Source organism: Camelus bactrianus, chromosome 4 (genome assembly GCF_048773025.1).
Source record: "Camelus bactrianus isolate YW-2024 breed Bactrian camel chromosome 4, ASM4877302v1, whole genome shotgun sequence".
NCBI classification, from domain to species: Eukaryota; Metazoa; Chordata; class Mammalia; order Artiodactyla; family Camelidae; genus Camelus; species Camelus bactrianus.
In genome coordinates this window covers 19403648-19417499 of record NC_133542.1, presented here as the reverse complement: position 1 = coordinate 19417499, position 13852 = coordinate 19403648, and the positions used below count along the sequence as shown (strand labels likewise).

At 39.9% G+C, this 13852-nt stretch overlaps 1 protein-coding gene across 9 annotated transcripts in view; it reads right to left on the bottom strand.

Annotated features, from left to right (window-relative positions):
- Positions 1-2864: 2864 nt before the first annotated feature.
- The window catches only part of PLIN2 (perilipin 2), a 76342-nt gene continuing 65354 nt past the window's right edge, over positions 2865-13852 (bottom strand). For 7 of the 9 annotated variants that reach the window (XM_074361523.1, XM_045509889.2, XM_045509893.2 and 4 more), the window contains 6 exons: positions 13020-13102; positions 11920-12205; positions 11075-11256; positions 10178-10312; positions 8772-9062; positions 2865-3261 (listed from right to left, as the gene is read on the bottom strand). In XM_074361523.1, coding sequence (XP_074217624.1) covers positions 3121-3261; positions 8772-9062; positions 10178-10312; positions 11075-11256; positions 11920-12205; positions 13020-13102 — 1118 coding nt within the window. In that variant the 3' untranslated portion in view covers positions 2865-3120. Of the gene's footprint in view, positions 3262-5842; positions 5887-8209; positions 9063-10177; positions 10313-11074; positions 11257-11919; positions 12206-13019; positions 13103-13852 lie in introns of those variants that run through there. The other 2 variants (XM_074361525.1, XM_010946027.3) reach the window with 2 other exon arrangements.

Genomic DNA, 13852 nt, shown 5'->3' with positions numbered 1-13852 from the left:
TCTCTAATAATTACTCATGGGATAATTTTTGGTGGTTTCAATATCCATGTATTATATCCACCTGTCCAATACGCTGGCCTCTAAGTTCCTCTACTTCTTCTCAGCATCCTGGCCCCTTTCTCTTTCTGCCAGATTTATCTGGCAGAATCCAAATCCTTATTAAATCCAGTTCTCTGCCTACTCCATACCTGCAGCTTAGCAGCTAAATGCAATTATGATGCCTGGTATTACCCAAAATTCATGACAACTCAAGTAGGCTCTTGGGCCTGTCCTCTCCGCCCTACTATTTTCCTCAAATCTCACTCTCTATACAATTATACTTATCTTCTTCCCTCCGTTAAACTTCCAATACCTCCTTTCTACTCCTCACTTGCAATGATGTCCTTTGTTCTTAGTTGATAGATACTTCCAAAAAAGAACTTTCATCAACAGTTTACCAATATCTTTGCCCACAGTCTTCTTTATCTCTTGTTAATCTGGGTGAATCAAGGTGTGCCTGCCTAAAACCAGTCCTCTTACTCATTCGATGGACTGAATTCCTCTTCTCCAACACAAGGAGTTTGCACCATTTGTCCTCTACTCTCCTGCATCATCAATTTCTCTCATCAGTATACAAACAGGCTGTAATATTGTTCATCATTTAAAAAATGAAAAATCTTTTGACTCCAATGCCTTTCTAGCTACCATTCCATTTCTCATTACAGCAAAACTTCTCCAAAAAGTTATCTGTACCCACCCTGCTGCTAGTGATAACTTGCCAAAGCCACTTGTATCAGTTAGTGCTCTTTGGCTGTAAGCAGCAAAACTGACTCTGATGGACTTTTATGAGATTGGTATTGAATAGCATAAAGAATGGAAAGACTAGACAATAAGGCCCATGTGCTACTCTACTCACGATTTATATCCCAGGCAGTCCATTTTACTTTTTAAAAGTAACTTAATGTATTATTATAGGTGAACATCCTCATAACTCCCACCCAGACAAGAAATAAAAGATTTCCAGCCATCCCAGAAACCTCTCCTTTCCCGAAAAATAATCACCAGTCTCACTTTTAGAATAATCACTTCTTTGTGTTGTCTGGTAGTTTGGCCACCCAAGTGTGCTTCCCTAAACACTAGACACTATAGTTTAGTCTTGCTTTTTTTTTTTTTTTTTCTTTGTTGGCTTGCCTTTCTCCCCCACTCCCCGTTTTTCCTGAGTTTGACTTTTATATTTTAATAATATAATTTAATTACAGGTTTTCCTCATTCCCCCACCCCTTTTTCTTACAATTGATTCCACCTGAATAATTTCCCATGGTCTGGGTTTTCCTGGTTGCATCCTCATGGTGCAGTTCAACATGTTCCACTGGCCCTGTCCTCTGTATTTCCTTCAAATTGGCACCTGGATCCAGAGGATCAATCAGAGTCATGTCCAATCCATTTGGCAAGACTGGATGATGGTTGGTGTATGCTCTTTCATCAGGGAGCATGTAATATCTTTATTTATGCTGTCGGCAGGCATTAATGCTAAATGCCTAAATTCATAATTCACTGGTGATTGCAGAACAGTGAAATTCTAATTTATCATTTGTTACAGGATTATTGTTTGTGCCCCACCAAAAAATTCATATGTCAAAACCCTATTCCTCAATATGTTGACATTAGAAGGTTGGGCCTTTAGGAATTAATTAAGATTAAATGCAGTCATAAGGGTGAAGCCCTCTTAAATGGAATTTTAAGTCATAAGAGGGTTTACTTCCTCTCTCTACTCTTTCCACCATGTGAGGATACAAAGACAAGTCAGCTCTCTGCAACCCAGAAGGGGCCCCTCACCAAAACCCGACTCCACTGTCACCCTGATCTCAGAATTTCTGCCACCAGAACTGTGAGAAACAAATGTTTGTTGTTTAAACCACTCAGCCAAAGATAATTTGTTATAGCAGTCCAAACTGACTAAGATACCACTTCTTTTTGATTTGTTAGTGAGACTACTTTTATGAGATAGGTTTAGCCTCATTTACTGTTTGTTTACCAAGTGGTAAAGATATAAAGAAGGATAAATTCTTGAGTCTTTCTTTCTATTTACCAGTTTTCAAGATAATTAACTCGTTTGCTACCATCACCTGAATGTCACCAGTGAGGTTGTATATATATATATAATGATATATTTGGATATTTGAAAGGGTTCGTATTTGATAGGGTTCAATCTATTGCAACCATTAGCCTTATTGAAATTCAAATTTTCCCATCTTTAGTCAATGGGAACTCTTCAAATCAGCTTCTTCTCTATCTGAAATAGCAAGAAGTTCAAGGCTCACATTACACATTTCCTGCCTCAGATATGGAATCTGCCATTTCTTCAAGAAGCCCTGATTTCTTTTGGTGGGAAAAGGTATTTCTGAACTACAATCTGGGCAGTAGGGATGCTCATCACTACTGGGTTGGTCGTTGTTTCTACAATTTACTTAACTAATAATTATTTAATGCTGCTCTGTGCCAGGCATTACTCTAAACTTTCTAATTTATTTATTCTTCATAACAAACCTACTATTATCCTTATTTTACAGATGAGGAAATTGAGGTACAGAGAAACTAAGTCACTTGTTGAAGGTGACACAGCCAGTAAGTGACAAAGCCAAGATTAGAACACAGAGTCTGAACCATCATGGTATGCTTCCTCCTAGTTGACTTGTTTTTAGTCATATGCCTTTCCACTAGGCAAGGGAAAAGCAAAAAACCCTTGACCAGCAGACTCATTGGGACTTCCCCACTCCCAAACACACAGAAGTTCCCTTACCAGAAAAAGCAGGGATGAATTCTGGAAGGAAAAAGAAAGTCCACTAAATCCACTATATCAGTTTAAAGAAAAAACAAAACACTGATTCAAGATTATACAGCCCATTTTTTTTATTGTAGGCATTTCAATGATTAAACTTTGAAGAATTGTATAAAATAATAGATGGTGCAGAACTAGAATCTCTTACAAAAGTTTGGATCCATCAGTGTTTCATTACAGTTAAGACCAAGTAGCCAAAAAATAGATTAATCCCTAAGGCACAGGAATAAGCACACGGGCAAAAATGAGGCTTAGCTTAAAGTGACACAAACTGTGTGTTCAGCAAAAGAAGATTTTTCTTGTTAGTTTTTCAACATTTTGCCCTGAGTGGGCTCAGGGCCATTGGCATGTGAGTGATCTGGTCCATCTTCCTCTTCCAAAGGTATAACATCTGGAATTTCATCATTCTCAAATGTCAAGTCTATGACAGTGAAATCAAGTACCTGTAAAAGAAGAATCTTGGATATTCAAACAAACACTAATGAAGTGAACTGTTAAGTCCAAGTGACCTCTTAGAAACGTGAATTACTGCATATGCATGAAATTTACTTTGTCTAACTATGCCTTCTGACAAGGTGTTTATGGTCTTATTTCCACAACTCACTCATATTATAAAAGCACTAAGGAAATGTCTCTTTAAAAGGAAATCAACTAGTGGTAAAGCTTATTAAATAAAAGCTTTTTGAAAATACAAGTTATAAAGCATTTCTGGTTATTCGTCTGTCTATTAATCTATGATTCTCTTAAAAACAATAATACTCCACTTTTCCATAGGTCTGATTTCTAATACTATAACCCTCTGGGGAAATGTCTAGGAACTGAGGAAGCAAAGGGTCTTTTAATAGTTAAAATGACCATCACAATGTCCTAGCTTTTCTCTGCATAGAAAAGGCTTTTAGGGATAAGTTCTATTAACTCTTACTTCAGGTACAATTTTGATAAGCAAAGTAACGTTTCTTAACCAACAGAAAATTAGAAGCAGAAAATTAGTAAGGTATAATAAGTTATAAAGGCTAGAATCTTGATAGCAGTGGGAAAGAATTAACTGATTCCCTAACAGAAGCAAAACAACTGACAACAAGAAAAGAAATGCATCCAAAAATGGAGGGAAGAGGAAATGAGGAGTTAATTGTTCAATGGGTATAGTTTATGCTTGTGATGATGATGAAGTTCTGGAAATGGATAGTGGTGATGGTTGCACAACACTGTAAGTGTACTTACTGTCACTGAATTGTACGCATAAAAATAGCTAAAATGGTAAATTTGATGCTATGTATATTTTATTACAATAAAAATAGTAAAACATAAATAAAAGACATGAAGAGAGAATCTTGCTTTGTTCATTGGGCCTCTTATCTCCATTTCTTGGCCCTTATTATACTTTTCCCTAAGAACCCAGGGGCTCAGAGGACTGTCTGGTCTGAGGTTAAAACTTCCATCATCTATTCCTGAGGCTTTCTATTCGGGGAGATCACACTACATTCTAGCCCCTCATGAATGTTCCCTTTACAAAGATTATATCCAATCTGACATCCACAAAAGCCAGCCATGTTTGTACAGACTGATTCACAGCATCAGCCAGGCACATCAAATATTCCAATTTTAGCCTTTTTAGGTTAAAAGGTACACCTCGGTGGCTCCCTCTTCTATTTCTAATAAATATATATTTTAACATCAATTATCAGTCTATTTGTTTTTAATAAACGTAGAACAGGAAGCTACAACACAAGATGTAGGCAGAGGGATTTTCTGGGCCCCAAATAAGGAAACAAGAAGCAAGTTTCTCCTATCAGAGGCTAGAGTGCTAAAATGGAGAAAATAAGCACTTTGACATCAGTAAGACATTAGACTAAATCTCCACTTTGCCACTTATCTCTTTTCAACCTCAGTTTCCTGACCATCTTCATCATGGGGTTTTAGAAATGTAGCACAAGAGAAATCACTTCACACATTCACAAAATAAATTTTCTTCATTGACACCAACAAACCATAGTTTGGATCATCGAAGCAGGAACATAAAGGAGTCTCTTGCCGAGAATGCCCATTAGACATTCTGAGGCCAAACTAAGAATCACATGCTTACTATGAAACCGTGGTATAACCATAGTCCCTTCCTGCAAGGTCATTCTTTTCAGTAAAACCAAGTGACCATGCCAGGATTCCAGGGACCCATGTAATTTTTGCAGGCTGTTCACCTTACAACCATAAGGGGGCACCTTTCATTCATAAACTTCATTGACTCCCATATTTACTGTGACAATTTTCCAGAAGGTGGCACTACACATGTTGAGAGAAAGGTACTATTTTCTAATTTGCATAAAGGTAATCTAGTGGTGGCCAGGGGGCTCTGGATAGGTGGCGCTACTACAGAAATAAAAACAGCGCCTGTGGGAATTTAACCTGCTGGTAAAGGTGAGTATGCATGCAGTGCTCATAAACATGACACAGAACTAGGACAACTGATTTTGAAATAGAAAATAATTATTGAACTAATGAAGTAAAAAGAAAACCTAAAATTTTGGCTTACATAAAAGTAATTCTAATGTAGAGGGCTATAAAAGGGATCGTGCAAGATTAGCTCTGACACCAAATACGTAAGACTAACCCTGTTGAGGTTTTGATTTTAACAGAAACCTCTGCATAATATGCAGCTTGATTATGTGCTTGCAAGGTAGATGGCCAGAAGCATCTTGATTCTGCTTTACTCTTTTTTTACCCTAAACCTGAACAGCCTGGTACAGCTGAGCGGGCTGATGCAGATACCCTGCCTTACAGTAGGGGCACCCTCTTGGACCCCGAAGATTTGTTCTTGGCAACAGGAGTCCATGGAAGAGGTTAGAACACTCAGCCTTGGGAACAAGTTTGCCCTGATCAAGCCTGAAGAGACTGACTTCTCATTCTTCTCTGAACAGTCCAATGCTATTTCCTTTCCAGTTTCTCTATCTTTCAGATGAAGTAGGCTGCTACAGGACAGCCTGGAACTTAGACACACAACAGTGGAATTATCCAGCATCTTTTCCTTACCGAATAGCAACTGTGGAAATAGGACATCCAACATTATATGACACCTGTTGGGAATGTGGACACATAGCATGAATGAATTGCACTTTGAGATACAAACAATAAATACATTGGCCCTCCTTCCATTCCCCACCTGCTCTCCAAGGCATCATTAAAACCCCTTTACTTAAAGATCTGTCCAGAAATATCTATCCTGCTCCTTCTTCCTCCTTCCCCCACTGGCCACCTCCACGAACTAAAGGATACTCTAAAAGGGGTATCTCAGGTAAGCCAAATTTTAGTTTTCCTCTTTCACTTCATTAGTTCTTCGATATCTATCATGCCTTACCAAAGTGGGTGTATTTTCCTCATCATGGTATTATATACTCACTCTGGAACTGGCAAGTTAAAGACACTACATGTCACTATCCCACAGGTGGTCCCCCCATGACTCTAGCACAAAATTAGAAAGACAACCCATCCTTAAACACATCTATCTGTTGAAGCATCACTAATTTTACTTTACAGATGACAGAACTAAGGCTAAGACACTAACGGCTAATAGACTATGTTCCTTTTTTTTCGCCCAGAACTAACCAGAAAGTTCATACAATATTACATGCAAAGGGGAAAAAAGTGTCTTTGAACACTCAGGCACACTACGTCAGGCTTCATGCAGCCAAATGTTCAAGAACCCGCCATGGGTAGAGACTGTGCTAAGCTATCAGCTATTTTTCTTCAAAAGAATTGTCCTCCTTGGGAAAAAAATCTATTAAACTAAAACTGCCAGTTTATGCAACAATAAAGCTGTAAGATGCAAGGACACCACAAATGTCGAGACATGTTGACAAAACGTGTGTAGTCGCAAACTTGAATCACGAAGTCAGACAAAACCACAACAGTGTGCTCATGGCAAAAAGCAAGGGCTAGTGGTGTTCTTCTAGAAGCTAAGAGAGGTCTGTTTTATGTCCTGTCTTGCTCATGGAGAATGGCTTTGAAATGTCTCCTTTTTACAAGCAATTCAGTTGGTACTATAACTCTTATAATTGGGAAATGCAAAGGTTTACCTTCAAGAAAGCCTATGCATAGCTGTAGTATATGAATTTTCCAACCGATGAGAATAAACCACAAAATATTGGCTTTGAAGTTTTGAGGCAGATGGAAGCAGGGTCATATCCAATTGGTATCAATAGATTTTTTAAGAGACAGAAAGTCTAGAAAAGCCAGTCACTGACCTTTCTGACCCCTGGGAAGGAGAAAGAAGGAGCAGGATTTTTTTTTTTGACAAAGAGACAATTTATTAGCATTGTTACGACAATGAGGACAGGGAGGTCAGTGACTGGACAGGTTCCACCCTGGACACCTGTAAATCGTGATAGTTCATCTTTCCAGAAATCAGCAGCTCCTTTGCTTCAAGTATTTCAGGGAGCCCCTCCAACTGAGTTCACCTGTTTACTGATTCCTGGAGTTACCTCAAAGGGGAAAAAATTAGTTCTCTAGCTTGGTAAGCTCCGATAGACCCATTCACACCAGAAGTCCATGTAAAGTTATTTGCTGCTTCCTTGTTTTCATGGGAATAGGGGTGAAGCAGGGCAGAAAGAAGAGACAAATTAGAACTTAAGATTTTGATTCTTCTGAAGGGCGGCCTAGGTAACATTTGAGCAGAGCAGGCAGAAGCATGTAGTGCTGCTTCATGAATTCTAAGAATCGGCTTTAAAAAAAGTTTTGGAGTACTGAAGCTTTCTTATGAGGAAGTTCGTATTTCCTCAATAACTGACTCACATCGAGGGGACTTGAAGTCTGGATACCTTAGGCAGGATGTAGATTTTCTACAGGGGGTCTGAAATCTTTTTTTTTTTCCTAATTAAACTCATGTGGTCTTCTAAAGGTACCTCAGCCACAAATGAGGTTAGTGACTTTGTCCCAAAGTGACAGCTTGGTACATTAAGTCCAGCTGAGACTGGACACTGAACAGTCTCACTCCAAAGCCTAAACTTTAGATGGCTCCTTGGCAAGAAACGCTGCTGCCTTTATGGGACACGGATGCAGTCACTAAAGAGCTTACTTCCAAGCTCTGATTTCTTTTCAAAAAGGCAGTCAGCCATAAGTAGGTCCTTCTACTGACTTAAAAACCCCGCACTCAGGGGTCTAGGAAATGGGCAAATGAAAGGAATCACCACCACCCAGTTCTTAGAGGAATATTAGCTTGTAATTTCTTTAGAACTTGTTATCAAACACTCCATTTTTAACATTAGTCTTCCTGTGTTATTACAAATTCCCCAACAGGCCATTTGAATTCATGTGTATTAATATGTGTTTCCCTGTCATACAGGCAAAGCAGTTCTAAGAAAGCTACACACAAAGCACATGGAACACACAGCATAAAACTGATCTATTCTGCAGTGAATTTTATTGAATTCCTTCATGAAAAACAAAAAACTCGAGTAGCACAAGCATGCATTGTGAGACAAACAAGTGCCAAGGCCTGCTCAGACCAAACCGGAGCAGACACCAGTTCACACACCAGCCCACATGAAGGAGTTTTTATTCAGTACACACAGTCAGCAAAAGAGGCAACAGAATGAGACCATAAATGCCCTGGAACTTTTCTGAGTTCCAGCTATGCTCTGACCAGCCTATCACTTATTTCTTACCAGCCAGGTAAACAAGAGGGCTATCTGCTCATGGAGAAATTTTAAAGCTCCTAATCCAGTTGAAAACAACTACAATCGAGGACCTTTTTTTCTCGCTAGCTGCTCCCCCACCTCAGAGTTGTCTAGCAGATTTCAATGCATCAGGAGGTGTCATCTGGCTGGCCGCCCCATGCACTGCTGATGCAGACAGGTTAATGTGTTTTGTGCTCAGGCTGCCGAGCCTCTTGGCTGGTTGTGTTCTCTGCACCTCGAGCCTGAGCATTCTGAGACTCGATCAGCTGAGGATAAAAGGGACCTACCAGCCAGTTGAGGGGCGTGTTGTTAACAAGATAATCCATCACATCATCTAAGGACACCTTCATTTTCTGCAGCTGTCCTTTGCTGGAAGCGAGGAGGCTTTCAGACACTTCCTTAAAGGAGGCAGCATTGTGAAACACTGAGTAGATGTTGCCAGCCATCACCGCCAAGTGGTTGGCCTGGTCTTGGATGTTCTGTGGTAACCCTCGGAGGGGGGACAGGAGCGTGTGGGACGTGGTCTGGAGCTGCTGAGTCAGGTTGCGGGCAATAGTGAGAGTACGTGACTCTATGTCCTGAAAATGAGACAAGTTTAAGTATTAGTAGTGGATCCAACAGTGCTATGTATGAATTAGTCCAACTGCAGTAAGCTGGTTATATGTCCACCACACGTGTAGATTCTTTTATTTTATAAAATCCTCATAATGACCCTAAGAGCAGCAGTATTATTTCACAGACATGAACATAAACTCAGAGTTTAACAGTTAACAGCTGGAAAACGGCTAAGTGGGGATTTGAACTAGTGCCCAAGTCTTCAAAGTTCACGGTCTTAAGCTGAAGAAACCTAACTGGGGAGGAGGGACAGAAGGAAAATACTCTCCATGTAAGTGGGGTAACTTAGATATTCTCTCCTCAAATAAGATGTGATATGAACAGACAATGAATCTTGATTTCAAAGGCAAATGTATACCAGCTTTTGGAACCCAAAGAATCTCTTTCTAGGACTACAATATACGATTTCTTCTGCCTGGAACATTCATCTGCTTACTGACCTTTCACCTGGTTTATTCACCGCTCAAGTATCAGCTTACCACTCATCCCTGCCAGCAAACCATCTGACTCACCCACCCTCCCTCCAAGGCTGAGTTAGTACCCCTCCTGTATAGTATCCTCATAGCACCTAGATTTATGCTGTCCGAAAAAAAAAAGAAAAAAAACCCACACACTATGACAGTAAAAATGCCTGCATGTGTATCCATTAAAAGGCCGAGGCCCAAACAGATAAACAAATTTATACTGTATAGCACAGAGAAATATACTCAATATCTTGTAGTAGCTCATGGTGAAAAAGAATACGAAAATGAATATATGTATATTCATGTATGACTGAAACGTGCTATACACCAGAAATTGACACAACATTGTAAACTGACTATAACTAAAAAAAAAAAAATTAAAAAGGCCAAGACCCATGTTTCTGTTAGTTGTATCCTGTTAGGGGCAATATGCCTATCTGTAAGTTGTTAGACAAAGTTACTGCACATTTTTGCTTTTCTGTCACATAACAATCTATGTACACTGTATTATTCAAACTTTTGATAGAGAAGAGTATTCTAAGAGGAATAATAATATCCGAAGTCTGGTAAGAACTTCGGAAACTGTAGCGGATGACTCGGTCCCAGGGTCTTACCTCAGCACAGTGGGATTCGTCTGCATCATCATAGCCAGTGCTTCTCTTCCACTCCACCCAGGAGAGGAAGAGCTTATCCTGAGCATCCTGAATTTTCTGGTTGGCACTATGCACGTTCTTCCTGGCAAATTCAATCTAGAACACATTGAAAGAAGACAAAGGAACAAACTAGCCAGACATTCATGTTAGCCTGTTCTCAGATCTATGATGCAAATCAGATAACATAAACTCTTACAGAAATTCTTGGTATTTGAGACCTATCCCCAATTATCAAGTTAAAATTACAAAAGAGAAGGGAACTCAAACTTCTTCCCTGTTGCCAGCCACCTACTTCCCCTTCCATGAATAAACTGGTTTCTGACAGCCATACAATACATACTGTTCTGTAACTTGGCAATCCTTAATGGCTACACAGTCGTCCTTTGTGCTGTACCAATTTAATCAGTCCCTTATTGTGGGTGTGCATTGTTTACACTCTTTTGCAACTCTCAAGAATTATCTGTAGGGTAAGTTTCCAGAAGTAAAGCTGCTCCAGGCATAGGTGTTTGTAACTTTCCTAGAACAGTCCCTTTAATCCCGCAGAAGAGTGCAACACAGGTGTACCTCTTTCTCTACACCACTGCCCACAGTGTCAAACTTTGCCAACACCACCAGACAAGACAGACATGCGTAATTTGACCCCTCAGAGTAAGATTAACATCACTTTGTATTTTTCAACTATGTATACTTCCTTTTCTATGACTTGTCTGTATACTCTTTGCCCATTTTTCTATTGGATTATTTATATGCTAAGACTAAAATTCTTGGATTTGATTGATGATTGGATGATTACCGTTACTCCCAATATTCGAGATAAATGAAATTACTTCAGGTTCCTTTAAATGAAGTTATACTCACCAGGTTGACAGTGGAATGGAGCTGGGAAATGACCTCTTGGCTTTTTTGCTTAGCTTCTTTAACCCTGCTGAGGGCCTGCTGGTAGGCCCGAGAGCGGAGTTTGGTAGACAGGTATCCCAGTCTAATATAATAACTTGGTTTCTGAACCATATCAAATCCTTCCACTTTTTTGGCTTCTTTTTCTGAAGTTATAAAGAAGGGACAAAAAAAAAAAAAAAGTCAGGGATCACAGCTGTCAGTGACAAGGCCTGGACTCTAACCTAGATCTTGATTTTGCTGATTCCACCCACCCATCTAGCAATTATGCACCCCTTTTTCCAAGACAGCGCTTGTCTGCTGCTGGGCTTGGCAACCCAGAACAACACATCACTGAATCTGACACATGTCATCTACACAGGTCTCTTCCCACTAGAGCTCTTTTGGCATTACAGTAAACACTAAATGATTCACGATGCTATACAGCAGCCCATTAAAGGCAATCTATTTATAGAAAATATTTCTATAGGCTAATTTCTCCTAAAATTTCAAAACTTACTATGAACAACTCCATGCCTTAAGAAGGAAAACTATTAAGACAGAAAGATTAGTGGTTGCTCAGGAGGTTGGGGATCAGGGAGAGGGTGGAAAACGGGTGATGGAGATGGCCTGCAAACAGGCATGAAGGATCTTTTATCTTTTGGGATTACAGAAATGTTCTAAAACTGGATTCTAGTGATGGTTGGGCAACTGTAAATTTAGAATGAAAACAGGTGACTTTCTTGGCATATAAAATATATTTCAATGAAGCTGTTTAGAAAGATTGCTTTAAAATATAAGATATTATTTCAAGATGAAAATCCAATTACCTAGTTCTTCCTGGGTGAGAGGGAGGTACTGGTCTACCAGGAGCTCTGATTTGGTGAGCGCATTTTCTACTCCACTGTTCACCAGCTGCATCACCCGACTTCCCAGGACTGTGTTGATACTGTCATTGACCACAGACTTGGTTTTCTCCACACTGCCTGTCACTGCTCCTTTGGTCTTGTCCACCACCCCAGTGATTGTGCTGGCCAAGGAATCCTTGGCCCCGGTCACAGAAGTCGTCACAGCATCTTTCGCCCCAGTCATAGCACCTTTGGCACTGGCAACAACCTACAAGGAAAAAAGCAAATCACTTGGCTGGTAAGAAACATGGGCATAAATTTACCGTCTTAACTAAGGTAGCATAATTTAAGAGTTCAAGAATGAATCAGCCCTTTCACTTTCTAGTTGTAGGTCTCGGACAAGTTGCTGAGTTGATGAGCTTCAATTTCCTTCTTATGTATAAATGCCCTACCTGCCACCACTCAAAGGTAGTTGGATAACCAGATGAGGAAAACAGATATAAAATTTGTCACTTTGTCAAGTTTTCTTTTCTTTTTAAACTAGATGAATCTGAGATCAGGTACAAGGGGTACTCTAAGAATGGCATTTTCCATGTTGACATGCTTATACTGAGCCCCTCATGTATGCCTATATGCACAGACTTAGGTACCATGCACACCTGGGCTGATGCACACAACCTCAGAAGGCCAGCATACAAGCAGAGATGTCAGTTATCCATCATACAAGACGAGCTCTCAGATGCCAAGCAAGAAAAGGCCCTATTTACTATCTCTGCATTTATCCAATACCACATAGCTATCGGTTATTTAAGAAACCAATTTCACTTGCTGAGATGAAGCCACAAATTAAGAGAGATCAGACTAAAGGTATTCTAAACCAAAGGTGGACAATTCATCTCTCCTTCTTAAGATATAACCTGACAACAGTTCAGGAAGGGCGATTACTCTTTCAACACTACATCCCAGGTTGAGGGAACACGTTAAGTACTACCTGTTTATGGCATGCACAGACAGCCTGTGGTAAACAGATAAAACTTAAAAACATGAGGTGGCAAGCCTCAGCACTCTTGTCCCAAGCTCACCTGTTTTGTTGGCTGATTCAGAACAGGCAGTTTCTCCTCAATCCTGTCCAGCCCCTTGCAGGCATAGGTATTGGCAACAGCAACTAGAAGAATCACAAATGGTGAAAGTGTTAACAGTCTGGGTAAGAGTGAGTATGTCTTATTATACCCTGAACCTTTACTTTTATAAAAACAAAACAAAACAAAAAACCCAGCAAAAATATTGATCTTCATATACCACACAATGCATTATCTGGTTTCTCTCTTTCAGACAGAAGATTCTTGCTCGGTTTCTGGCAACTTTCTTCTACTAACAGGGAAATAAAGGTGTAGAGGAAGAGCAAACAGAGGCAGTGACAGGCCAAGCAGGAAGCTGGTCAAGAAGCTTCTTCCTCATCCTTGTCGCCTCAACTAAGGTTAATGCCAAGAAAAGCCAGGCTTCACCTGAACCTTCATTCAGGGAACGAAGTACCTGAAAACTCAAAATTAGCATTTGCATCGTAGTTTAATACCCACCTACACTTAATTCAGTAGGGTTATCACCAGGAAACAGTACACTAATAGCACCCTGGGTCTCCCTAACAAGATCCATATTTCAGTCCTAGCTCCCCCAACTTTCCAAGGATGACCAAACCTAGCACTAGTAGTACTAAATTCATTTGGGAAGTAGCAGAGTTGGAAAACTTATTTCTAAAACGTTCCCTTTAATCCTAAAAGTCCATGACATACCATTTGGGGGAATGATTTAAACCTTTATTCAAAAGTAGTTCATAATGTGGAGAAATTGGAGGTTCTACTCCTAGGTATACCCAAGAGAATTGAGAACACATGTCCACATGAAAACTTATATACAA